Here is a 25,310-nt window from a genome sequence, read left to right on the forward strand (position 1 = left end):
ATTCTCTTTACCCCCGGTAGTTTTGTCAGGGGTACTGCTTGTTGGACAGCTTTACCTCAGCATCCCTACCCTGCAAAAACTTAAGATCAAATCTTCTCGACGAACCAGGGCCATCAGGGGGGCGACCTGAACGGGCTCTGGGGCTGAGCTTTGGTGAAACAAAAGGAAACGGCACACATGAGCCGCGTCATGGTTGCAGTTCGTCCCGTCGTGGTCAAAGTATATCCCATTTGCTTGGCACACGCTGCCCACGGCATGGGCCACAGACTGATTAAAAGGAGATGACCCAGCGGTATCCGTAACTTCTGCCCAATAAGTTAAGAATTGTCTCAACCATCATCCCGCATTTTGGTAGTATCAAGATCCAAACTGGGGGCTGACGACTGATGATCTGGGCGCGGCAGAAATTCTACCCTGCGTCATGTTCCACGTCCCAACCAGAAAATATCGGCATCCCACTGCCGTGGCCACGTTCGAAACGGCCTAGGGGAGAAATCCCAAGTCCTCATTTTGATTACGGGTGCCCGCAGCCTTCGTATCAGATACAGAACGTCCGGGTATGCACTTCCGCATCCCGTCCTCCGGACTGGCCAAAGACCGATCTTTCTGGAACTGCTCCCATTCGGATTGCCAAGCACCGTGCCGTAACGGCGATGCTCCGTGAGCCAAGACGGGGGACGCTGGAGCAATAGATCGGAGCCACTATTGGATTATGCGTGCCGTTCGGAGAATATTCTCTCTATCCTCCTTCTCTTTCGGGACTTGGCCCATCACAACTCATTTCAGCCTTTTCAGGGCTCACTCGATATGATCCGCTGTGCAATGGCTCGAGAATCTAGATGAAGATCTCCTCGATCAGGAACTCCATTTATTGGCTACTGCCGGCACTTGACTCGCCCACGCGAAGAGCCACAAAAATGGAGCGGAACCTCCACTAGGCAGTGAGTTCATCGATGATCACGGGTCCTGTGACAGACGGCAAACGCGGCTTAATCAGCGGCCTCGCTTCTTGACTTCAAACCTTACAACTTACTTCTAGGAGTAGATGAACCGAGAATCGTGACCTCGACACAGTCAGTCACTGGACTGTGGAAACATCTGCAACGCGGAGTCCGCTGTTCCTAAGACTGGTATCCGTACATACCTCGTACTTTGCACATGTGGTGAAGAAGCTGCGTGGCTGCCAAATGAGCACTCCACCATGCCAAGCTATTACCATTTCTCTCTTCTCGTCTCCTTTCCCATCCATCTATCCGTACCACTAGCCTCTAAGATCTCACATCTCGATATGCACGACCCCTCAACATCCCGTGAGCCAAGAATAAGCTTACCACTGCAGCGCAAAATGGGCGGCATGTCAGCAGAAGGAATGGGACCAACCACGAGGGCCGGAGGTCCAAGTGAGACTGTCTGTGAGACCCAGCCCTCTGGCGTCTGACAGCTGGAACTGCGCCGCCGCCTCCGGGATTCCTTTGGCTCACGTCCCGGCGGCCTTCGCCTTGACTCGAAGCGTCCTGGTCGCCGACTCGTCTCTCAGCCCCAAGACGCTCAGCAGAGACTCAGGTTGCAGCTCAGCCCTGCGACGCACGCCTATCGCGTTTGTTTTACGGGGCTGACGGTTGTACTCTGCCTACCACCAGGCTCTGCATGTTGCATACTCAGCTCTCTCATTTGCTCGGAAAGGCCCGAGTCCGGGGGAAGAAGAAGAAGAAGGATTCTAGAGACCCGGATGCATGGGATGCAGATGCCCGTCTCCATAGCCTATACCATACTTTATTCCGTAGGGCCGCATGCCCCTAGCTTCGGGAGTTTAGAAGGCGGTGCGGTGCGTATGCGCAGCAGACTTCCAACGTGCTGCTTGATTTACACCCATTCCGGCATGGGATGAAGGGCACACTTTGGTCACGACAATGGCTGGTTTTCTATCTAGCTGCAGCCGCTTCGCGAGATCCCTCTGGGCAGCACAGCCGGCTATAGTAAGGTATAGGCTAATCGGAGCGGAAATGATGAGAATGGTTTCTGAGCAAGTGATGTGTATCTCGAAGTTGTTGTTGTTTGATGTCTATAAATCCAATGTGATTCCCCCTCCGATATTCCCTCTATTTTTTCTCATCATCAACCACTTTGAACAGCTAGCTCATCTACACAGCTCAACAATTTTCTTTTCCTCCTTTTTCTTTCCTATTTCCTTATTTCCTTTGTCGGTTTCTCTTTCCTTGGGACAATCGCTTAACCCTCAAGTCTTCACTTCACCACTTTCACAGCCGTCAACTTTTGCTTAATCTGAACTCAAATCCACCACACCTAACCAACAATGCATTCTTCCATCGTCCTCACTTTCCTCGCTGCTGTCGCAACTCTTGCCTCGGCAAGCCCTGCCCTCGACACCAAGCGCGACGACACAGTCTGCGCACCGGGGACTGGCTTCTTCCAGTCCTGTGCCAATGGCTTCCGCGGCTGCTGCAAGGCCGACGCCTGCACCATCGGCTACTGCCCCGACGTGACCGGAGCCTCCGCCAACGCTCCGGCCGAGACCACCCCCGTCACTCCCGGCCACTCGGCCAACCAGCAATCCGCCGACCCCACCGTTTGCCCTGCCGGCACCGGGTTCTTCCAGTCCTGCTCGAACGGCTTCCGTGGATGTTGCAAGGAGGACGCCTGCACCGTTGGCTATTGCCCCTCTGCCTCTGTGAAGCGTCAAGACCCGACTGTTTGCGCTCCCGGCACCGGTTTCTTCCAGTCTTGCTCCAATGGCTTCCGAGGATGCTGCAAGTCTGACGCTTGCACTCTCGGTTACTGTCCTACTACTACTACTACCTCAGCCTCCGAGAAGCGTCAGGATCCTACCGTTTGTGCCCCCGGCACCGGCTTCTTCCAATCTTGTTCCAACGGCTTCCGAGGCTGCTGCAAGTCCGACGCCTGCACTCTCGGCTACTGCCCCGATCTGACCATCGCCTCCTCGAAGCGCGCCGCCGACCCCACCGTCTGCGCCCCCGGCACCGGCTTCTTCCAATCTTGCGCCAACGGCTTCCGCGGCTGCTGCAAACAGGACGCCTGCACCATCGGCTACTGCCCGGACGTCAAGACCTTTGAGACGGTAACCAAGACGGCCCCTCAGACGACCGCCACCCCGACCCCCAAGACCAACTCCCACTCCAACACGGACCCGACCGTCTGCGCCCCCGGTACCGGCTTCTTCCAGTCGTGCGCCAATGGGTTCCGCGGGTGCTGCAAGTCTGATGCTTGCACGATCGGCTACTGTCCTTCCAACTAAGGGATTGGTTGTTGACAAGTACTTGGGCATAAATAAACCGAAGAGTGTTGTTCGAAGGGGCATGCTAGGATGGAACTTGGTTTAGATGGCATTACACGATAGAGTTTGAGCATAGCATTACGGCGTCTGTTCTTTTTTGATTTTAGTATTATAGCGCATGTTGGTCGATTTGGTCACTCAAAAGATAATACACTCACATTCCTTTACAATTTCTTTCCGTCTTACTTGTTGCACTTGCTATGACGAAAGTATAAATCCGAACGTGAACTTGTCACCAGGGAGGGTGGGATTCTGCTTGTATATTTTACCAGAAGCCGTGAGTTCACAAATGTTCTGGAATCTGGCGAGGCATGGGTAGGAAAGCGGCGAGGGGTCCAAATATGCTACCACAAGACAAGGTAAAGTATAAGTATGTAATTGCTAATGAAATCGCGAGGCTATGCTTGCAGGCCTCAAAAGGAAGTGAAGAAGTAATCGTGAAACAGCGCAAAAGGACCTCCCCTCATGTATTCGCACCAGCCTTTGCCTGTTACCCAGCCACAGTCCCACACCACTCTCCTTCCACCTTACTCAAGTCCCCTGAACCGGCGGTTGAACTCCTCCACAGCCACAGCCACCATCTTGTACAAAAAGGCGCGGCCACTTTCGTCGCCAACAGGCAGGAAGGGACCGTTCGTGCCTCCTCTCAGCGTCAGGCTCAGACCGGTGCGCTCCTTGGCAATTGTCTGGACGTCCTTCAGGGGCACATCCCATTCCGAGGTCAGTCGCCGGCTGCGAATAAGCAGAATCCGAGCGTAAGTGACCATGACAACCATGTCCTCGCGTGGCAGTTCGAGATGGGCAATGTAATTTTCGTTGAAATACTTGCCATTGTCGACCTGCTTCAACCATGACTGGCCAAGGGCTTCCCGGGCATTATATGGTCGCACGATACCGTCAGACGGTACGAATCGAGCAGGACGGACGCGATCGAGCTCTGAGCCGTCAAAGACGGTGGTCGTGTTGCGGATGCCTTCCGAAACATTCGAGGCCATGTCTAGAACGCCAATAGCGGGCTTGGTAGCGAATCCGACAACACCCTTTCCGATTCCCTTGAAGAACCCAACGGCTCCCTCCTGTTCGGCACCCTCCAACGGTTTGCGGACGAGTCCGCCCACGCCTGAAGCGGCACTTGTGAAGAAAGAGTTGGCGCCAGTGGTAACACCATACAGAGCATGTTTGGGCCGATTACGCGCACGCGTAATGCGACGACGATCTTGGAATTGCTTGTCGAGAGTTGCAGCTGCAAGGCCCTTTGACAAGCTCCCTGTGAATTTGGAGAAGGAATCGGTGAAGCCGTAGACAGACTTCTTGACAAGTGACGCAGCTCCCTTCGCAACTCCTATACCAAAGTCCTCGGGCTTGTCCGAAAGAATGAGGCCTTGGTAGGGTTCGTAGAACACATCTGTGAGGCCGGAGCTAATGTTGTTGAACAAGCCCACGGGATTTCCGAGGAAGTCGGCAGACCCGAGGATCTTGTGAACCTGGTAGAGCACTTCTTGACTGTAGTGACTCGTGATATTTTGTGTCAGGGCAGCCACGGACACGCGGACATTGTCAAGCATGAGTGCATTGAGACGAATCGGCGCGTCGTTGATGTTACCGATGGCCATCGTCATGACATTAAGGAAGAACATAAGAGGGTTTCGGGACGACGTCTTGTCCTCTGCATTGACTCGTTCCGTGCGCATAAAGGAGAGATCGAGTTGCATAGGCTGGATGTTGAGCAGCTCGAAGTAAATGTCTTGGCCAGATTGCTGCCGCTGGGGCTCCGGGATGTCCAGCTCCTCGTCACAGAGCTTGCCTTCCTCATTGGTGTCTGACCAAGCGGCCCCAGGAATATTGGAGAAATCCAAGACAGCGTAAACAAAGTCCTCATCGAGCTCGATAGTCATCTGCTGCATCAAAAGTGTGGCATATTTGATGTACAGCACTCCGTAAGAATCGTCCTTCACGCGAGTGACCATGGCGTGAAGCGAGGGATGTGCATCAACCTCCTGGGCCCTCTTCGGAACGACACTCGGGTACAAGATCATCGGGAACAGACCACCGTACAGCTGGTTGTCGATTTGAATCCACTTGACAGATAGGGCGATGGTCTGGTGCAGAGGAGAATCGTGGTAACGGAGAGAGACGTCTCTGAATGTGACGTATGCAAGTTCCTTCAATTGAGAGTTGATGAGCGAAATTCCAATGCCCGAAAGCTTGAGCTGAGCGCGGAAGGTTGCAGTTGTCTCTTGATCTTTGACTTCAAAGCCATCGGTGCTCGTGCGAGATCCAGACTTGGACTTCTGTCGATACAGGCTCTTGGATTGCCGGAAGTTGGACAGAATCATAGTCTGGGTAGGTCCGTCAGCGGCAACATTGATGTCGATAATCTTCTGTTGTCCGGATGTTGTCGCAAACTTCATTGGAATTTGGTTGCCGATTTCCGCAAGCTTGACATGCCTCTCCTTACCATGGGCGTTGATGATAATCTCACGGAACTTGGCCGCCGGGAAATCCCATGCGTATGGCATGATGCTCCTAGGCGGCAGCCTATACTTGATTGGCCTCCAGCCGGATCTGTCTTCAACTCCATCATCATCCAGGCTAGGGTTGGCCTGATAGAATGTGAACTCTGTGTCACTCTCGTTCCGCATCTGGTAGGGCCAGTTCTTGGTCTCCAAGCTGAGGTGCAGGAAGATGGTTGCACCTTCCATCAAGATCTCTGCGCGAATCAGACGTTGGCGTTGGCCTGCTTTGGCGATCTTGACGTGAGTTGTTCCGATGTCCGAGATGTTGAAAGGAGAGGTCCACTGGTTGTTCATTCCGGGATGACACAACGAAAGTTGCTTGATGGAAGTCTTCTGCATGAAGTGAAGTGGCTCATGGGCGCCGGGCTTCAGCGTCATGAACCCGGACGAGCTAGACTCTCGTACGTTGATCTCCTCTCCAAGTTTGTTTTCCAGAACGAATCGCGGTGCGAGGGTGACAACCTTGGTCATCTTGTATTTGCCTTCTCCAGCCTCAGTGGTGATGCCGATGTGCACCTCAGTGTTCCTGGAGGGCGAGGGCAGCACCACCTCGGTTGTGCTACCGATGGCGTCAAAACTCTGCGGCTTGCTCCATTCCGAATCCGCAATCTGCAGCAGAGCTCGGTTTCTATGGTCGTCGTTGCCGTAGGAGAACATGAATGGAGTAGCTCTGGGACGGTTGTTGCCAGACCTAGAGGACAGAGTCGACTGTCCGGCTGCTGGTCGAGCGCCCTGCAAGAAGCCCTTGGCCCTGATCTGTAGGTCAAGACCAGTCTTGTTCAGGATAATGTAGGGACTGTAGACCGTGACTCGGAAAGCACCGCCACTGTCAGGGATCTTGTGATAGTGGAGCTTGAGGTTGAGCTGCAAGCCTTCCTCGTCCTTGCAGAGCAGCCTGTCTTCCTTTTTGAAGTCGTCCGAAGCCCCAGAGTTGATGATGGCAAAGTCGCTGGGCTTGAAGACAGTGTCCTGCATGTCAACACTGAGGAGGAGCAGGTGTGATAGCTCTACGACATGTACGGGGCTCAGGCCACCTTTGCGGAGGAAGTTTGCCCAGTCCTTTTTGGTGTTCTTGTCGTAAATGCGATACTTGAAATCGTAGGGAAGCAAGTTCTCGAGGATGACTGGAGGTGACAGCTTGATGCGCATGTAAGGATAGTTTCTACATGAGAGAGATTAGTCAAGGCTCATGATAAGATGATGGCAGACTTACTTGGTCAAAGGATTCGACCGATCAAAGGTGGCGTTGAGCTGGAAGTAGAATGGGTCCCCGTTCTCCCCCTTGCAAACCATCGTCCGTGTTGGTCGCTTCAAGAGGTCTCTCCACCACAAGGTCTCAGAGGACCAGGCATAGCCAAATCCGGAGTCTGGTCGTACCAGCAGAGACTTCAGGAATACGGCGCCCACAGGAGCCGGGCGGCTTTCGCCGGGAGCGATCTTCTCAATCTTGAGCAGATGACCCTCTTGCGCGTCGTAGACACCAAGCTCGACTGGGATCTGGGTAAGGTTGTCAACCACGAGGGGCGATCGTAGAGTGACATATTTGACATTGTCCTTGCCCAAGGTGACCTCGACGAGAAGTCGGTGCAAAATGTTGTCAGTCTTCGGCTTGAGGCCGTAGATCGCTTCACCCTCACGGTTCAATCTGACGTTCTTGACTGGGTCAAAGCCACTACCTTCCAAGTGAATACCGACACTACCGGTACTACTCTCGGTCGATAGGTTCTCTCGCATCTTCTCCCACGGCTCGAAGCTCCAAGGGACTTCCTGCCCGTCCTCGAGACGAGCGGTCATGTTGTCGTCCGTGGTCATGCTCTTTGACTGTACGACAACGTCGAATCCGGTATAGTTCCGGATGCGGTAAGGGGCATCAACACCACGCGGTTTGCCGAGAACATCCTCGTCCTTGCTAAGGAAAGCAAAGGACTTGGACGCCAAAGCAATGGTAGCTGTCGTGATCGTGACATCAAAGATCTTCTTGGAAGCGACATCAATGGACAAAAGACCTGACTGCTGCTCTCTCGCAATGCCGAATCCGACCTGCCAAGGCTCTAGCAGAGGCTCCCACGCGGACTTTGCAAAGTTGTACACGTTCGTATAAATATCGATCGCAGTTTCAGCCTTGAGGTTCGAAGACCAGTCTTCAGCTGTGGCGGTGAAGTTCTTGATACCCAGGTCCAAGATTGGAAGTTCGTGGACATCGCCAATGAGGACAACACGGATGCCCTCGATTGTTGCCGAAAGTTCCTCATGGCGCTTAGGCTGAGGTTGAACGGCTGTGTTGTTGGGATCGTCGTGGGCTTGCTTTGCTTGAGATGCTGCTACCAAAGCAGTCTTGGACATGATAGTCTTGTTCGCAATGGTTGAAGGGCCCTTGCCACTGGCTGTCCGCTGTTTCAGACCTGCCTGACGCAGCTTTCTCGCCTTCTCGTCCGCTGCCGATGCGCTCTTACTCTCCTTCTGGTCCTTTTGTTGTTGATCTGACAGCTCAGTCGCCTTGCTTGCGATTTGAAGCGCGAGCAGAATATCTCTGAGAGACAACCTCAAAATCAAGGGCTCAATATCGGCATGGATGCTTGTAATGTTGGGTTTCGAGCTGTCCATCGACATCTGGACTGAGAAGTCGTCGATGAGTCGGAGGCGCGAGTCTTCGAATCGATCCATCCGGCACAAAAACATGCCGATCTCGGACACCTGGAAGGTCAGAGCATGCTGTTGGGATAGCAAAACCTGCTTAGTACCCAGAACAATGGCTTCAGAGCTTGCGCTGAGGGGGTTGGCGATGAGGATAACCTGTGCATCAACAATGTTTACCCTATACGCAATGCTCATGGTGTTCTGTGGTTTCTCCTCGGCTTCTCCCTGCGGCTCTTCCGCCCCCTCTCTGCTACTCTTCTGGGACTTCGGCTTGTTGGACCAGGTGACTTGCATCGAGTCGGCATCGGCTTCTGACTCATCAGGGGTCTCAAAGAGAGACTCGTCGTCCACCGGAGAAGGTTCCTCCGGTTGCAAGCCAACCATGACGAAGTTCTGGATGGCAAAGAGGTAGTCGAGTGCAAAAATAATGCGTGGGCTGTCGACGGTGACAATTGCGATGAGGCTTCTGTCTTGGCCGCCAGACATTGTGATGCTGGCCATCAATTGCTGAACCTCCTTGTTCGAGGAAGTCATGATGCGTCGGAACTTGTTTGTTTCACGCGGACGGCTGTCGTAAATCGTGAATGAGTGAATCAGGAACTCGCCTTCGAGCGAACCATCGTTGAGCATTCTCGTCTTGAGTTTGGTGGCGTCCAAAGAGAACCGCGACAGGCTGGCGTCTTCGAGCTTGCCGACCGGCTTGTCATCCGGAGCAAGTAGCAGTTCCATACCGATCGTGTTGACCTGAAAGACGAGGTCGAGCTTGGTCCACGTCTGGTTCTTGGGTGATAACTCGGGTCCGAGATCAACCTGCTTCTCCTCCTCGCTTCCCTTCTTGTCAAGTGGCATGGACCGCGCTCTTTGGAGAGTGTCCCTGTCTACTTCTCGCTCAGCTTCCTGATCTTGCTCATCTGAATCGGTGGCGAACGCAGCCGGGACTGCCTTTGAAATCTCCATCAGGAACCTGAGTTGGTACTGAGTGAGTTTCAAGTTGAAATCTGACATGCTTCCTTCTATCTCGAGCTCGGGTCGCTTTGTGCCATCTTGGTGCTCTGCATAAGTGACATTGAAGCCCAAGTCAACCTTGTCAATCAACTCCAGCTCTTCGGAAAGGTCACCAGGGTAGTTGAAATCGGACGTCAGACGAATATTGCGAATGCCTGCAGAGATTTTGGTCGCAATCTGGGAGTCTTGGGAGTCGTCCAAGGGTGCGAACTTGTTCTGAGCGTAGATCTCTCCCAAATAGGCGGTAATGACGTCCCGTTTGGGCTGACCGTGATTGACGACTCGAGGGAAGACAACAATTGGCGTCTTGACCACAACGTCGTACTTGAACTTGTTTGTGCTTTGTTGGATCTGGGTGGCCTGAGACGCCGCTGCTTGACGTGCAGCGTTATAGATGGCCTGCATCTTGCCAAATTTGACCAGGAACTGAATGATCTTCCGGAAGGGCTCCTCGAGGAAGTTAAGCTTGACGGAACCAGCCCGTAGGTAGACCGACGAGTCGTATCCGGGATAGGCTTTCTTGTTGGTAGCATCGAAAGTCTCGTAGCGGAAGTCGGCGAGCTCGTCGCCTTGAATAGAAATGAGTTGCCTCAAGTTTGATTCCTCCGAGACACCTTGATTGATATCATCAACCAGGTTGAGATTGCCCAGTTTAGCATTGACTCGCATCGTCTTGCCCAGCAGGAAGACTCCAACATCGGCATGGTTGAAAGACAGGGTTGCTAGGCGAATCCCATCGTTATTCAGGATCAGACGGATACTCTTCAGGTCGACCTTGACTCTAATGGAGCCTGCGTTCGCAGGCCCGTCCTCGGGAGGAGCATCAACAGCAATCTCGACACCTTCGTCATCGTCCTCCGAATCGGAGATGGCCTTCTGTTCTTGAGGTGTCGCTGCCTCGTTGTTGTTCCCGGTAAAAGTTGCCAGAATGAAGTCAAGCAAGGTTAGAAGCGTCTTCCTCGTGACGATGAGGTTGATGGTTGATATTGCTGCGGTGACGTTCGTTTCCACACCTTCGTAAACAGGCATGAACTCTGGAGAGAGCCGATTGACCTTGGTGAACCTGACGCTGACAAGGCTACGATTCTGCTCTCGATCCTCGACGTCTCCAGATGAAACGATGGACTTGAACTCCGCGGGAGGGTTGTCAACGAAGTCGTCCATGATGACGGAACCAAGCGAGACCTCCGCAGACATGTCATATGGGCGTAGATAGAAGAGAAGGTCAAAGTTCTCAGCAACAAGCTCGACAAGAAGCTGATCAGGCTTCTTCCTGTCAGGGTCGCTTCGGTATAGAGATCCCTTGAGGGTGTCGACCTTGAACTTGAGCTCAAAAGAACGCTGTTGGAGCTTAAGCTGTTCCTTGTTGCTCCTACCACCGTCGTCGGCATCCTCAAACTCGTCCTGATCGTCGTCATCTTCGTCAATCACGATGGCAGTTTGTTGCTGCATAAATGGGAATTGAGAAGACTTCCGGCGGCCATTAGTGTCCTTGCGAGAGCGCGATCGGTTAGAGGCGGTGCTCAGGCCACGCGGACGAGTTGTCACTGCCTGGCCCTGGGAGTCCTTGATCTGCGCCTGTTGCAGCTCTTGATTGCCGAACTTGGGGATGGCAACGTCGATGATCCGCATCAGATTCTTGTACTTGGAATCTGATATGGTTGCGTGGAGCATGGGGAGGTGTCCAGAGACCTTCAGTTTGGTCAGGTTTGGCGCCTTGGGGAGAATCGAAGTCTCAACCACAAAGTCGACGTTGATCTCTTCGACCACGTGTAAGTGCTGTGTGTCGTCCTTGTTCGATATTTGAGCCTTCGTCGCCTCGATCGAGGGACCAATCAGCACCTGCGTGGAGGAGAGCTTGACCAAGAATTTGTCGTACATGACAGACTCTAAGCGCTTGAAGTCTTCGTCAGTGTAAGATTGGCGTTGTTTCGACTGAATTTGTTTCATTGTATCCTGGTCAACCAGCTCGCTGTTAACGCTGATGTGGCCAGCATCCAAAATGAGACAAGTAGATTCTTTAACGTTGATGCTGACCGGTACGATAATCAGCGGGGCCTGCAGGTCGAGCTGGGCGTTGATGGTCTTGTGTTCCTCGAGAGCGAATTCCAGACCAGCTCGCGTCTGTTCTCGGAAGGTCTCTACGGTGGCGCCGGCTGTTTCCATCAGTGCCGTGATGGACTCCATGTGTCGTTCTGGTGGTCTAAAGAAATCCGCCACGCCTACAACAAAGTTTGGATTCCAGACGATCTCGAGTGGCTTGAGGGATCCGCTGAGAGCAATGTCCCCTTCGCGATCGATGGGATTTTGTTCGACCTCGAAGCGGAAGAAAGGTTCGTCATCGTTGTCCTCGAGCTCTTCGATGGTCAGGCGTTTTTGGTCGTGGATCTCGGGGGCGTCCTTGACTCTGACAATCTCGGGGAAAAGTGAGTCTGGCGTGGTGCCATCATTGACACGAAGTCCGCCCAGACTGAGATCAGCCAGAAAGGAATCAGGACGCTGCAGCACCTTGGCTTTGAAGACATCAAAGTGCAGACTCAGCAGATCACTCCGCTTGCCATTGTGGCTCTTCTTCAGCGTGAAACTTCCGGTGCTCAGCCATGCCTCAACTTGCATTTTGACAGAGTCCCGAGGAACATCGACTGACTCTGCCAAGGCAGTTTTCTCGTCAAACTCGATGGCATCGTAGAGCTCTTTGCGCTGCTCCTCGGTGATTTGCGTGTTCTCGTCGTCCTCGGCATGGTGTTCCTGCTGCTTCTGGCCACTACCCCAGGCCCATGCCAGCCAGCCCTGTTGCTCCTGTTTAGGGGGCTGGTTCTTCAGGGCAGCGGCATTCTCCTTCTTAAGTTGGTTCCGCGCCAGAGATCGCCAGAACCGCAGATCCTCGTAATCAAGCTTGATTTCGAGTTTGTTGATGTCCTCGTTCTCTTGGGAGCTGAGCTGTTGCTGTTGCTTGCGCTTCCTGAAGAGTTCGATGTAGCGCTGGCGGTCATCACGTCGTTCTTTGAAGTATTCCCATGACCATCTACGGTTCTTCTCGTGGATCTTGCTGAGCACTGAGTCACCGGCGAACTTGAGCCACGCCCTGGGGTCTTCCTTGGGTGTGACACCTTTGGGCTGGAATTTCTTGTACTCTTGGTGGCGGATGAAGTAGTGGAAGAGATCAACCATCATCAAGCCATCACGGTACTGGTCGTCATCGATTACGAGACCAATCTCTTCGAAGAGCAGACTGGCCTTGGCCTTGGGAGCATGGACATCCCCCGTCTTGTCGAGGACAATCTTTGCCTTTCCGTTGACGGGTCGCAGGATGAACTGGTGGTTGAGGCCTGTGTCCTCGGTCGATCCTATCAGACTCTTGAACTTGTCAACCATCTCGTCATGCGGCATCGGTGGCTTGTCACCGGTATCGACCTCTCGGCCCGGGCCCAGCAGCTCTGTATCTGTGTTCCAGTAGACGGCGAGGGCGCCGAGGGTTGCAAGCTTGTGAGTGCTCTTAGTCGAGTCCTGAACAAAGGTGGGCTTCCACTGGCCGTCAGTGCTGACAGCGCTGAACTCCTCGAGAGTCACACCAAGGGCGAAGGGGTGACCGGGAGCGGAAATGGAGTCCTCATATCGGACGTGGATGTTCTTGACGGTGACTTGCAAGTTGTCGACAATCTTGGTGACGAGACTCTGTGTAAATGTCTGGCTCTTTTTCTGCTCCTCCTGGCTCATGCCCTCCTGAGACCTCTCCTTGAGAAGCTCGGCAGAATCCAGTTTCTCCATCTTGATTCTCTGCTTCCTACGCTCTTCCTCTTGCTCGTCATAAGCAGCCTCTTCCCGAGGGGAGGCCAGCAGGAAGACATCCTCGATGAAGACCTTGACGGGCGCGCCACGCAAGTTGGACCATGGGATGATGAGAGTGAGCTCGCCAAGATGGCCTTCCATGACATTGATGGGAAGCTTCAACTGATCGAGGGCTTCTCTCCGAAGCTCGAGGTTCCGTAGCTTGACATCGCCAGACCAGATTCCGACCTTGAGCTGTGCTGGATCGAAATTCTTGACGTACATGCCCAGAAACCTATTGAGCAGGCCGGCAACGAGTCCCTCCAACATCTTGTCTGTATGTGGCGCCTTGACCCTGGCGAGGGAGGGTCAGGTTGGTGCTCTATGGTGTATCGGTGGTGGGAAGCATGGGAAGGGAGAGACTCGGAAAGTCGGAGAGCTCGATCACGACGGGCAGGGCGTACGGGTCAGACCAGTATGCGGAGGGGCTCTGCCGTCATCGAAGTGGGCGCGCGCTGTAGGATGGTGTCGTGTATGGGGTCGTGATGGCTGGTTCGTCTCTTAGGTGTCGTTACTCTTCGTCGTAGGTGTAGGTAATACAAAAGCTGGTGATGGGTATTTTTTTTTGGGTATCGAGGGGTGGAATTCGTTTTCTCGGATGGCGTATCGTCGGGCGTGTCTCCGGGGCTGAGGTGGGTTGGCGACTACCTATGGGAAAGAAAGTGCCGCGTTGCAGAAGTGTCCAAAAGTCAATCTTTGTCAGGTCGAGTTTTGACAGATTGCAAAGCCGTCTGTCTGCGTTGTCGATATTGAGCTGGTGGTAGTGCTTGGTGCTGGAGGGTGGCGTTGGCAGGGTTGATTTGGTCACAGTGTTGGGGTCTGGACTGACGGGACGGGGTGGATTTGTGCTGCGTGCATGATGACGCTGCCTGATTGTTGAAGTGCGTGGTTCTTTCCCCCGCACCAGTGCCAAAAAAAAAAAAAAGAAAAAAAAAAAGAGGCCAACAGCTCGGCTCAGACTGTGGCTGCCTCCTGCCAGCTCCTGCCTGCTCTCACGGGCACCCTACCTGCTCCTGCCCCGACTGGACCGTCACGGACGTCGTAGTGGATCCGAGTGGATCCGTTGAGCCACGGCAGGGTGGGTCTACCGACTATATCATGGCCCAATTTGGTAAGGTGCCCAGACAGGTACTCTATCCGTACGTACTTAATTCATCATCAGAAAGGAATGAGGTCTTGGACATTGGGCAGGCGTGGCAGGCGTGGCATACAAGTGACAACTGCCCTTCTTTTCGCGTTTCCAAGTTCATCATTATTTAATGTATCTGTATGAATTACATTACCAGGATACTTTTGTTTATTATCATGGTGCTCTTGCGAAGGTGAAGAGGATGAACAGCTTCCACGTGCCTCCCTTCCCCAGTTCAGTACTGCGTGAGGTGCCTAAGGTAGGTAGGTAAGTAGGTAAGTAGGTAAGTAGGTAAGTAGGTACCTAGAAAGGCGTGGCATCGCATCGGCACAGACGGGAGAGAAGCTTGGGCCACTCTCGCCTACCACAGTAGCGGTACTATGTACGTACTCCGTACTTCGTACTCCATAAGGTACCCCACTCAGCTGCTGGTTCGTCCAATGCGGAGCCTCTGGCCCGGACGTGGAGACGGGAGATGTCTCCACATTACGTCACCAGCCGGCAGCTGAAGCTCTGGCAGCCTCGATGACCTGGCTGCGATCTGATGGCCACGCAAATGCGAGCAATGAGTACCTACAGAGTGCAGCCGCGTGCCGGTGTCTCCGTGCCTTGGTATTCCAGTTCCAGTTCCAGTTCTAGACCCGAGCCTTACATCAACTTGAGGCAATAGAATAATTCAACTGGTCCTCTCGAGCGACACCAAAAAGGGGGGCCTTCAAGACACTCGGCCGGACTCTCCTCTTGCTTCTTCAACAACAACAACTTCCCACAAACATTGATACCGCCAACTCCATCGCGACCTCGATCCATTCAATTTGATTCAATTCATACAGTACAATCAGACTACAACTTTCATTTGTCCAAAACAATACCAATCTTACAATCCTTGTACACAGGGAAGCTCCAGAAAGCAAACACCAAGGCTCTCTCACGATGCTTCGCTCTTCGCGCCAACTCGTGCGGCTCGCTCCGCGCAAAGTCGCAGCTCCCTCAACAGTCTCTTCAACTTCCTTCTCCACGAGAGCTCCGTCGACTTCTCTTCACACCCCCAGGCGACCTGCTTCGGCCCTCCAGGCTCGTCTGGCTCCCCCGTCCCTAGCACGATACACAAATTCGCCCTACGACAAGATCGACAAGAAGGCCGAGGCCGAGATTGCGAAAAAGAAGCTCGAGTCTCATCCTGAAAAGGTTTCGACCGAGTCGTCTAGAATCCACCTATTTGAGCCGGAACCCGCCAAAACGCAAAAGGAAGAGGACCTCACCGGAGGACTCAAGAAGGAGTTGGTAAGTCTGCACCACCTTATTCCGCCCTCACCTACAATACAGCACACTAATTGACACACTGCCGGTAGAACATTGTCAAGGACACCTTCAATCTTAGCGAAGTGCCAAGGGAGCCCTACTTGCTCGGTCTTGCAGGCACTCTTCCCTACCTCGCAACATCCCTAAGCACAGTCTATCTGAGCTGGGACCTGAACCTCGAATGGCCCTCTACGTCGACCTTTGCAAATCATATTTATATGAACCATGATTCAGCACAATACTGGCTGAGCCTTCTCGAGCCCATCCAGCTCGGATACGGCGCCATCATCATCTCCTTCCTCGGAGCAGTCCATTGGGTAAGCAGCATCCACGTCAACTGTGATCAGATGACTGGGCTAACAACTACTGCAGGGCATGGAGTACGCCGAGAAGACACCTCATCCCATCCGAACAAAGTTCCGCTACGGCATGGGTGTCGTCGCGCCTATGATTGCCTGGCCCTCCCTTCTCATGCCCGTCGAATATGCCCTCACCTCACAATTCGCCGCCTTCACCTTCCTCTACCTCGCCGACACCCGAGCCAAGAACAAGGGCTGGACCCCTCAGTGGTATGGAATCTACCGTTTCGTCCTGACTGCCATTGTCGGAGTTTCCATCTTCGTCAGCTTGGTTGGTCGCACCAAGATCGGCAATGCGCAACCCCACATCGGCGAGGGTCTAGCCGAGAGCATGCACCTGGGCAAGACCGACACCACCAAGGATTGGGCTAAGCTTGAAGAGGAGGAGAGGAAGAAGCAGAAGGAGGAGAAGGAGGAGGCCGAGAAGAAGAAGAAGGAAGAAGAGAAGAAGCAAAAGGAGGAGGAAAAGAAGAACGCCAAGAAGGGCGACTCCAAGAGCAAGACCAAGAAGGATGACTCCGAGGAGGAGGAGGAGGAGGAGGGGGGGGCGGAGGAGGAGAAGGAGAAGAAGGAAGACGAGGACAACAAGAAGGGTGAATCCAAGGATGAAAAGTCCAAGGACGATTCCAAGGACGTGGGCAAGAAGAAGGAGAAAAAGGAGTAAAGGCTTTCTTGGGCTGATGTCTATAGAAGTCTGGAATTCCCGCGACTAATCATTTCATAAGTACCGTAGCTGTATCTGCGCGGTGTAAGGGCATTGCGAGTCATATTGAACGGACAAGGCGTTTGAGGCATTTCATTTATACTGTTCTAGCAAACACTATATTCAAGCAAGCTATGCATTATTCAAGTAAGACATGTGCATCCGTATCGACGCATTGGATTGTCTGAAATAGCCATTGCCACTATTCTATGCTTCGACTCATGCCATAACCTGGACGTCTTCTCACCAAGGTGCTGCTGTACAGACCCGTGCAACTTCATCACGCACCGACTTCAACCCACGTTGCCAACGGCCATGTCATCTCTACCTCCCACTCCCCACGAAAGGGACTCAGCCGTGCCAGGCCCCTCGTCTAGTATCTCACAAAGGCGACGAAACTCTCTGAGCAAGTTTCGAACCCCTATGTCGCGGGCTCTTACCCTCTCCAACCAAAACCAGAAGCTGTAGGCGAGGCCGAGCGAGCTGCACACACTTACCCGCACATGCCCAAGCCTCGCAAACCTACGTCCTTCTCCCCATTCCTGGCGTCTGACCTGTCATCGTGGAAAATTTTAACGCGCGGCTGAACGTCTCCTCCTCCTCCGGATCCGAAACGGCGACAAGACCTCCTGGCGGCAGAAGCGTGCCTGAGCACACTACCGGACATTCCCTCCTCGCAAAATACGCAGAACCGTGATGAGATGGGAGATGGCTAGGGCTTGGAAGTACATAGGTACATAGGTAGTTCTTGGATCTAAAGAGTACCAAAATTCCCATTCAAACGTCAAATCAATAACACCGAGGGATCGTAGCAAGAAAAGCCCGAGGCAGATTCGAGACACCATCCCATCCCGTCCCTCCCGAACGGCACCGGCGGTCCCGCAGCCCCCCACTTCTCCGCCCGACGGGCCCCTCCCAAGTCCGTCCACGATCCCGTCCGATCCGCCCGATCGATGGCCGCCGGGCCTTTCAATCACTGATTGAACAAAACAAGTTGCATAAACTCTCCCGGCCGAACTACCCGAATTAACCCGTAGAAACCAGGTTGAAGCAACAAGACCGCGAATCTTTTTTATTTTTTTTATTTTTTATTTTTTTAACCTTGGCACCACCTGCCGTCTTGCCATTGGCATCCTACCTTACATCCCGCAATGACCTCACTCTTTTGCAGTCTTGGACCCCGCCAGACCGTTTTTGCAACATGCCGCGCGGTCCGTTTCCTGGCGTCCCTGAACCATGTTGCAAGTAAATTCAGGCACAAGACTTTTATTCCACGGAAGAGTTTGCGGGCGTTTCAATCATATTTAGGGCAAGCGGCATACGGCCTCGGCAACAGCACAGCACAGCACGGTTCACCCATTTCCCCTGTCGCGAATTAAGGCGAGCCCAACAGACGTACAAGAACGCATAATCCAAGGCGGAAGAGGTCTTAGAGAGAGAGAGAGAGCGGGGGGGGGGGACAGCATTACCCGGGGGTTCCTTTGTCCCTCTTCTTCGCACTCCGTTTTCGCAGCATTCTTCATCATGCTTTAAGGCCGTTTTACGACCCCGCGAGGATTCAGCAGGGCGTGACTTGAACCCGAGAAGTCTTAAAATAAGGTATAAAAAAGCCGCCAATCAACATGAGACTGATGGTTTACGCCGGACTCTTACTTGATCAGCATCAGCATCAGCATCAGCACCAGCACCAAACAGCACCGCCTCACCATCACGAGACGCATTTTAGAAAAATAATCACTCTCCAAACTCTCTACCTGTAATACACCGCCCCAGGCTATAATGAATCTTAATCCGAAATAGACAGACATGGAGATTTCTACAAGTTCCTCGCTGCACAACACGATTCAGCAACCCCTAAAGATCATCGTCGGTGACGTGTTGGGGGGGGGGGGGGTGGTGGTGGTTAGCAAAAGAGAACGTCACCCACGTCAGGACTCTGGCACGGAAGTCTTCCGCAAGCAATTGGGTTCGGCGGACGGCCACATGGCAAACTCCCCAAAGAGCCTTTTCTTCTCAAAAGTGAGATGCCTTGATGTAAAGTGATTTGTGTAAGGGGAAGCGACCCGACGCAACGTAACTCTGTCGTAGGGCTCGTTCTAGCTTTTCAGTCTCTCTCTGTATCCGTAGGTAATCACCAATAAACTACGCCCCAATGGCCCCTTGACTCCTGAGAAACCGTTTAAACTCTCCCAGGATTCCGGGTTCTGTACCTTCCGCTGCATTCGACTGACACGGTTCCAGTGCTCTGTCACTGTCCATGAGGTCAGGTAAGGTGGGTAGGTATTCCAATAGACCTTAGGTACCTTACCGTTTCCTCTCCCCTCATGAATCAGTCTGGTGTGTTGAATTCTTCTTCCTTACTGATGTCATTGCCTGCCACGCCGCAAAGCTTCCCCCCCCAGGGTTCCCGCGTCAAAAGAGCTGTCAAACCCTTCTACAAACCCCTGAAAACGTCGCGTCCGAGGCGGACACGATGTTGTCACTGCTTGTTGCCCCCTCCCCGCCGCCCCCAAGATAAAAGTACCTTGTCAAGTTACTGCTAGACAGGGGCCAAAATGGCGGCACAGCAAGAGTAAGTACCTAGTGTATCCGCAGTCGGCGCAGTGTAATGGTGACAATATGCTGTGTGCGCGCGGGGGGTTGGTCCCTCCCGAGCAAGAAACCCAAGCAGCCGGCAAGGATAAGAAGAGGAAGACGAAGACGAAGAACCCCCCCCCCCCCCCCCCCCCCCATCTTCTGCCCCTTCTTCGACCCTTGACGTCATCGCCACGACGCCAGACCTCACGCCGCGTCTCACTTGATGAAGGAAATGGAGAAGTCTTGTCGCGATTTCCATGCGTTCCATGATCCCATCCCGTGGCGAAACCTGTCAGTTGGGTTTGAACGGCACTCTGTTATGCTCACCGTCTTTGTGTGCTTTGTGGAACACCCTCCCCCACCCATGAAGTAGATTCTCACTCTCCGTCGGTTTAGTTAATTTGATGATTCCGTTTCCCACGGTTCGGTCTGCTTGACAACCACACATCCATCAAGTTTGACGGTCTGGTGCGGTGTGCATGCGGTATCGGAACTTGAGGGGGTGTGTGTGTGTGTGTGTGTGTGTGTGTGTGTGTGTCTCCTGGGTGTTCTGCCACCATGTGGTTCTACCGCGTCGCATCGGCCCAAAAAGACAAAGGGGGCATGAACACCATCCACACCTCCATGATCCCATCGCCAAACTTGCGACGACTCGCGCATTTCAACTCGTCGCTACCTCATTCGTTTCCCAACCCCGGAGCGTCTCCGCCGATGGCAAGAAGAACACTGATCTGACGGGAAGGCAAAATTTTCGCCCCCAGGCCTTTTTTTCTTTTTTTTTCTTTTTTTTTTTGTCAGAAACCAGCACATTGTTTCCTTTGCACATGTTTCACCCGCCGCGATTCAGTCTCTAGACCGTCGAGCCTTCTTGGTCAATGATGTTCGCTGCAAGCCTGCAAAAGAGAGGAACTTGTGAGCGGAGCCGCCAGCGCTTTTTTCGTGTTTTCCTCGGTGTCTAGTATGTAGATCTTTGGCGATACCTAGGCTTGCGGGTACATTTCCCACGAAGCATCTACGATCGCCGCCGCCGCCGCAGCCAACATGCGAAAAATACCCCGAGGGCGATATCCTCACCAAAGTACCGAAATCCTTTTGTAAACCCGCCGTTTGGAAAAAGAAAAACAAATTGCGGGGCCGACTGTATCGCCGCCGCGCCGTCGGCGGGTATCGTGCATAAAACACACATCACCAATCATGTTTCTGGGTGAAGTGAGCATCAAACCTCCAAACCTTCAGGAATATCTATCTACTCTACCCTACCCAAGTCCACGCATAACGGAGAGCGAACCAAAGTCACATGGCATTTGCCGGCCGGCAAGGCGCCTTGTCATGCGGCGTGCCACAACTGGACAAAGGAAGCCCCCTTGGCCGGCACTTCGAACCCAATCACTCCTCACGGCAGCGGTCGTTGTCATCTACTGGATATCTATATGCGTTTGCAGCAAGGCTCGTGACTGCTGCCTTGTTGGGCTCTGGAACCCCCTGATCCCCGCCTCTTCACCGAGGATTGGTCTAACAGGAGCGGAAGCTGGGTATTCCTACTATGATACCTATGGTTGGTGATAAAACCCCCCGATAAGCCGCAAATCGAGATCTTCCATCGCTTGACACTTTTTGACATGTGGTGGCGCTTCTGCCCCGGCGGCCATCTCCACATGGCGGGCCTCACCGACCGTTTTCCGTGCGTCTGGCGCGGCCCGTAACCCCCAAAACACGAGAGAGAGAGAGAAAAGAAAAAAAGGAAAAAGCGGCCACTTTGCCGATACTCGAAGCCAGCGAAGCAAAGTTGGCATAATTCTTGGGACGTGTAGTAAACAACGTGTGTAGGTATACCTACCTACACGGCATGCGCGAAGATCAGAGTTCTTCTCTGAGAATTCTACCTTTTCTGCAGCGTGCCAAGCGAGACTCTGAGATACAAGACGAGATACAGTTGGTCGATCAAGCCCTTCCTCGAAACGCCTGCCTTTTGCTCCGGTGAGCCGGTCCCAAGAAACGCCAAGGTATCGCCGTTGCCGGACTTGGTACGAGGATGAGGATGAGGATGAGGATGAGCACTGAGAGCATCGGGAAAAACATTCTTCTGTGCTTGACTTTTGGTGCGTATGAATGTGGCCTCAATAAGCTTTTTCCATGTCGCCGGAAGGACGGTTGGGCGACATGACGACTCTGCCATGACCGCTACTGGGACTCGAGCTCGAGCTCGAGTCGAAGACGTCTGTTGATCCCGCGAGAACTGATTCAGGCCGTTTCATACGGCCTGGTGCAAATGTGAACGAATGAGTCGGTGCTCTTCGGCTATGCCCGAGTCGGTCGGTGTACGTATCCCCCCTCCCATCGTCGCGTGGAATTCGGTGACTTGAGACGACGTTCTGTACGTGTTTGAACCGTAAATATTCAAAGGAGACTAATCCTGCGCACTTGGGGTTTAGTTCTCTCCTCGGATACGGTAGGGCTCTTTCGAAGGCCAACGGAAACCGTAACGGAGGGTGTATGGATGGCTGGCCGGCCGGCCGGCCGGACGGTCAGCGGTCTGGAGTTCTCAGTCCTGTACCTACCTAGTTATTATCCATCTTCCGTAGCATCTTGGGAATGTTGTTCGGGCAGACGCGGACCAGGCGGTGAAATGGCGCCGAAGCACACCGAAGCACACCCCCCCCTCCACCACGGTCCTGGCGGGTTAGCTATCCTTCTCCAGGTTCGCTGCGAGTTTCCATCCTCCCGTGGCCTCGCCCCCCCCTCTCTCTCTTTACACGCGGGATACCCAGCGATCGCCCGGCCGCAAAGGACCCTGACGCACCGAACCCGCTGTAACCCGACTTACATTCCGTGGATAGGCTGGGGTGCCTCTACGGGATTACATCTGGTCAGCATCAGCCACAGACGAGGTTCCATACATGACATGACGGGATCGATGCCTGTGCCGCCATTTGGAGCAGGTCCAGAAGGGTAAAAACACACGTCTTTGCTGGTGGAAAAGTCGGGGTACTGCTGACGGGAAGCATTGTGGCACAGACAAGCATCAGCAACGCCCCCCCCCCCGTTTGAGCGGCCCAACCAACAACACAACCTACAGTACATAGGAGAAAGTGCCATGTCGTGCGTCTTCGGTCCCTCGATCTGGGCTCCGCACTGGCGGGAGATGCGGCTACGGGATGGGTGGGTGGGTGGGAAGCAGGTGACTGGCCAGAAAGTCACGAGGCTTTGGTTCGCCGGACCGTTGACGAGTCCAGGTGAGCACGCCGTGATATTGTCGCCATGTCCGCCCGTGACCGGTTTGGGCAGGAGGACACGGCAAAGTCGTGGTGGGATGCCATGCCAAACGGTCCGGCGGCTACACATGCTCTTCCTTGTCCGTATGAGTGTGAGGGGGGAAGAGGGGGAGGGGTCGTTGGTCAAAGGCGACATCCCAACATCTGGCATCTGACAGACCACTTGAGTATGTATGCCTGCCTACCTAGTACTTTGGTGATGAGTCGTAAAATTGGGGGTTCATGGCACTTTTGGGATCCGACGAGGCCAAAGAGGACACCGAAGGCCAGCGCGGAAAACGTGGAGTAAAGAAGGCAAGGATGACTACGATGCCACTCTTCGGTTGGCGTGCTCTTGTACATACCTTGGCATACCACATCCCGCGCCCAACGCGAAGACGAGATTCTAAAGTCTAAATCGTTTCCTCAACGCAGCCCATTTGTCGGGTTTGCGATGGGGTTACACGCGAGTGACAGGTACGAGATGTAGGTAGTGTGCGTGTGTGTGTGTCTGCCATGAGGAGGGCTCAGCTACAGAAACAACAAAAGAAAGCCCGACTCATCCTCCGTTGGTGGCCTGGGAGCCAGGCAGACGACCCAATGGAGGGGTTCCAAATGCAAACCTAGAACCCCCGGGATGGACTTTGGGCCATATTCCATGGCCAAAGCATGGCGATTGGGTGCGGTTTCGCGAGTTGGCTAGCAGCGCGGGATAATTCGCACCGCGGACATTTAGTGTTGGGTACGAAACTAGAAAGCAATGAACATCAAGGTACGGAATAACGGGGTCGAGAGCGCCATCCATCTCGGTTTCCAAGTACTGCAACATGACATGGCCCAGCTTTCTTTGTTTGAAATGCATGGCGAGATGCAGATGACAGGACTCAGGAGACCTTCGTGCGACTGGTGGATATTGCAACTGTTGGCCGGCTGCCCGAATAGGCATCCCCGTTTTTTTTTAACCATCCTTTTATCGCGCCTCTTCCCGCAGGCGTTATCAACGGTGGGCATATGAGACGAGAATGTGCTTTGATACCTAGGCGGTCCATCCATACTGCGGCAGCTATTTTGATAATGGCTGTTTTGATGAAATGAGGGGACTGTCTGGGGTTGAAAGAGGGGAGTGTTGGCGCGCCGGGGAACCAAAAACGGCTCAAGAAGAGCACGGGCGGTGGCTTCAGAGACGGATTCCGCTGTTAGGTTCTTCAGCCTTCGAGCAAGTCTGACCAGAAGCAGACTTCGGGTATGGGGCGATCCATCATCTTGGCGTGATGATAGTCTGGGGGTTTAATGAGTTGATCGTGGGCGATGAACCGATAAAATTGCACGTCGCACACCGATGCGCGTATGTCCCCAGATGCCCCAGATAGCGAAATGACAATCGGCGGCTCGTTCTTTTTCTTTTTTTTTTTTTTTTTTTTTTTTTTTTTTGATATCCAGATTCAAGGATGACACTGACGGGGTGCCCAGTTAAAAAGGCTGTGGACTGTGTAACCGTGGTTCGTCATCCGAGGTCCCATTGCATCCAGCAATATCCGGACGGGCCTTCAGGGCAGAACGGGTAGCGTCCGTATTTGATTGCAGGGCTGGTCCTTTGGCACAGCCTGCCAAGATCCAGGAGGAGGAAACAATAAAGGGCAGAGGGGCCAAGCCAAGAGATGAGGGTGAGATTGTGCCGTCTATCCACCACCGTATCAGTTTCTTTGACGGAGCGTTCGTTTTGTCTCGAGACTCCAAGTCTTTCGGTCTAATGCTTCAGAGTGCGAGATGAGTACGAAAGCGGGACGAGTCAAGGTGCCCCAGCGTGTTTGTACAATGTCAGGATATGCTAATACTTGATAATGTCCTCTACTCCGTACTAGCGAGCCAACTGATATCCTTGTCGTGTCGAGTTTGTGTTTCTTTGGGTCAGTCTCGCGCGTCTCATCCATCGTGATATGACGTGTTTGTCGGCCAGGTTCCGCCATAGGATCTAAGAGGCGATACTCCGTACGGAGTACACATACCTACACTTGGCTGGCGCACATTATTTTCCGAGTCAGGTATTCGAGGCTCAAGCCTTCAAGGACGCAGCGGGTGTGGTACCAAAGTACTGTGGCACTTGACATAGGTGTCTGCAAAGAACGAGAGCCAAGATCTGAAGCTCGACATGATCTGCAGCGGCCCCTTGGTCTTGATTCTCAACAGGGACATCGGGAATACTAACGAAGGAAACGATCAACAAAGGCAAAGACGGGCGGTAATACTCTTTACGGATAGAGGCGTCGTGTAGCCCAAAAAAACGAAAACAAAACTGTGTGAGGTTCTAGCGTGCATTTGGTTTGAGAAGAAAAGACCTTATTCTCGGCGAAACAGACAGCGGGAGCCAGTGACTGAAGAGATGCAGCAGGTTGGCGTGTCATTGGCGGGCTGAAGACGGAGATAATCTGGGCAGGCGAGACAGAATGTACAAAGTTGGAGGCTTTGGAGGACGGGAGAGGTTAAGGTAGCTCGAGACACTTCTCGGTGAGATGAAGGACGGTGTGGACGGCGTAGAGCGTAGACGGCATAGAGCGTAGACGGCGTACGGCGTAGACGGTGGAGGGCCGAGGGAGGGGTGACAGATAGACGGTCAGTGTCAGTGTCAAAAGTGGAAGGAACCCCCCATCTTTTGGATGGAGACATTGGTGGAACCGAGGCGCCCTGGTGGT

General features: G+C 53.4%; 4 protein-coding genes across 4 annotated transcripts; 2 read left to right on the forward strand and 2 right to left on the reverse strand.

Moving 5' to 3' along the window:
* Nucleotides 1-2,314: 2,314 nt before the first annotated feature.
* On the forward strand, nt 2,315-3,274 carry BDP81DRAFT_334404 (uncharacterized protein; the record flags this gene model as incomplete). The annotated part of the gene is made up of 2 exons (XM_060585761.1): nt 2,315-2,500; nt 2,831-3,274. 2 exons carry the CDS (start codon nt 2,315-2,317, stop codon nt 3,272-3,274), a joined length of 630 nt encoding a protein of 209 aa, XP_060438347.1.
* A 566-nt stretch (nt 3,275-3,840) lies between these two features.
* BDP81DRAFT_400326 (uncharacterized protein) lies at nt 3,841-13,569 on the reverse strand (the record flags this gene model as incomplete). The annotated part of the gene is made up of 2 exons (XM_060588672.1): nt 3,841-6,991; nt 7,043-13,569. The coding sequence occupies 2 exons, from the start codon at nt 13,567-13,569 to the stop codon at nt 3,841-3,843; spliced, it is 9,678 nt and encodes a 3,225-aa protein (XP_060438348.1).
* A 1,453-nt stretch (nt 13,570-15,022) lies between these two features.
* Nucleotides 15,023-17,103, forward strand: BDP81DRAFT_386354 (uncharacterized protein). The gene is made up of 3 exons (XM_060587008.1): nt 15,023-15,712; nt 15,781-16,047; nt 16,103-17,103. Exons 1-3 carry the CDS (start codon nt 15,362-15,364, stop codon nt 16,751-16,753), a joined length of 1,269 nt encoding a protein of 422 aa, XP_060438349.1. The 5' UTR covers nt 15,023-15,361; the 3' UTR covers nt 16,754-17,103.
* A 4,982-nt stretch (nt 17,104-22,085) lies between these two features.
* Nucleotides 22,086-22,526, reverse strand: BDP81DRAFT_441530 (uncharacterized protein). The gene is made up of 2 exons (XM_060591602.1): nt 22,385-22,526; nt 22,086-22,318 (listed from the first exon to the last, which is right to left on the reverse strand). The coding sequence occupies exons 1-2, from the start codon at nt 22,463-22,465 to the stop codon at nt 22,190-22,192; spliced, it is 210 nt and encodes a 69-aa protein (XP_060438350.1). The 5' UTR covers nt 22,466-22,526; the 3' UTR covers nt 22,086-22,189.
* Nucleotides 22,527-25,310: the final 2,784 nt, after the last annotated feature.

This window comes from Colletotrichum phormii, assembly GCF_030913505.1.
Source record: "Colletotrichum phormii strain CBS 102054 chromosome Unknown BDP81scaffold_36, whole genome shotgun sequence".
NCBI classification, from domain to species: Eukaryota; Fungi; Ascomycota; class Sordariomycetes; order Glomerellales; family Glomerellaceae; genus Colletotrichum; species Colletotrichum phormii.

Coding starts and splice junctions, on each gene's coding strand:
- BDP81DRAFT_386354 (XM_060587008.1), top strand. CDS start 15,362: ATGCTTCGCTCTTCGCGCCAACTCGTGCGGCTCGCTCCGCGCAAAGTC. Junction 15,713..15,780: donor GAGGACTCAAGAAGGAGTTG/GTAAGTCTGCAC, acceptor CACTGCCGGTAG/AACATTGTCAAGGACACCTT. Junction 16,048..16,102: donor TCCTCGGAGCAGTCCATTGG/GTAAGCAGCATC, acceptor CAACTACTGCAG/GGCATGGAGTACGCCGAGAA.
- BDP81DRAFT_441530 (XM_060591602.1), bottom strand. CDS start 22,465: ATGGCACTTTCTCCTATGTACTGTAGGTTGTGTTGTTGGTTGGGCCGC. Junction 22,319..22,384: donor GGGGCGTTGCTGATGCTTGT/CTGTGCCACAAT, acceptor GTGTGTTTTTAC/CCTTCTGGACCTGCTCCAAA.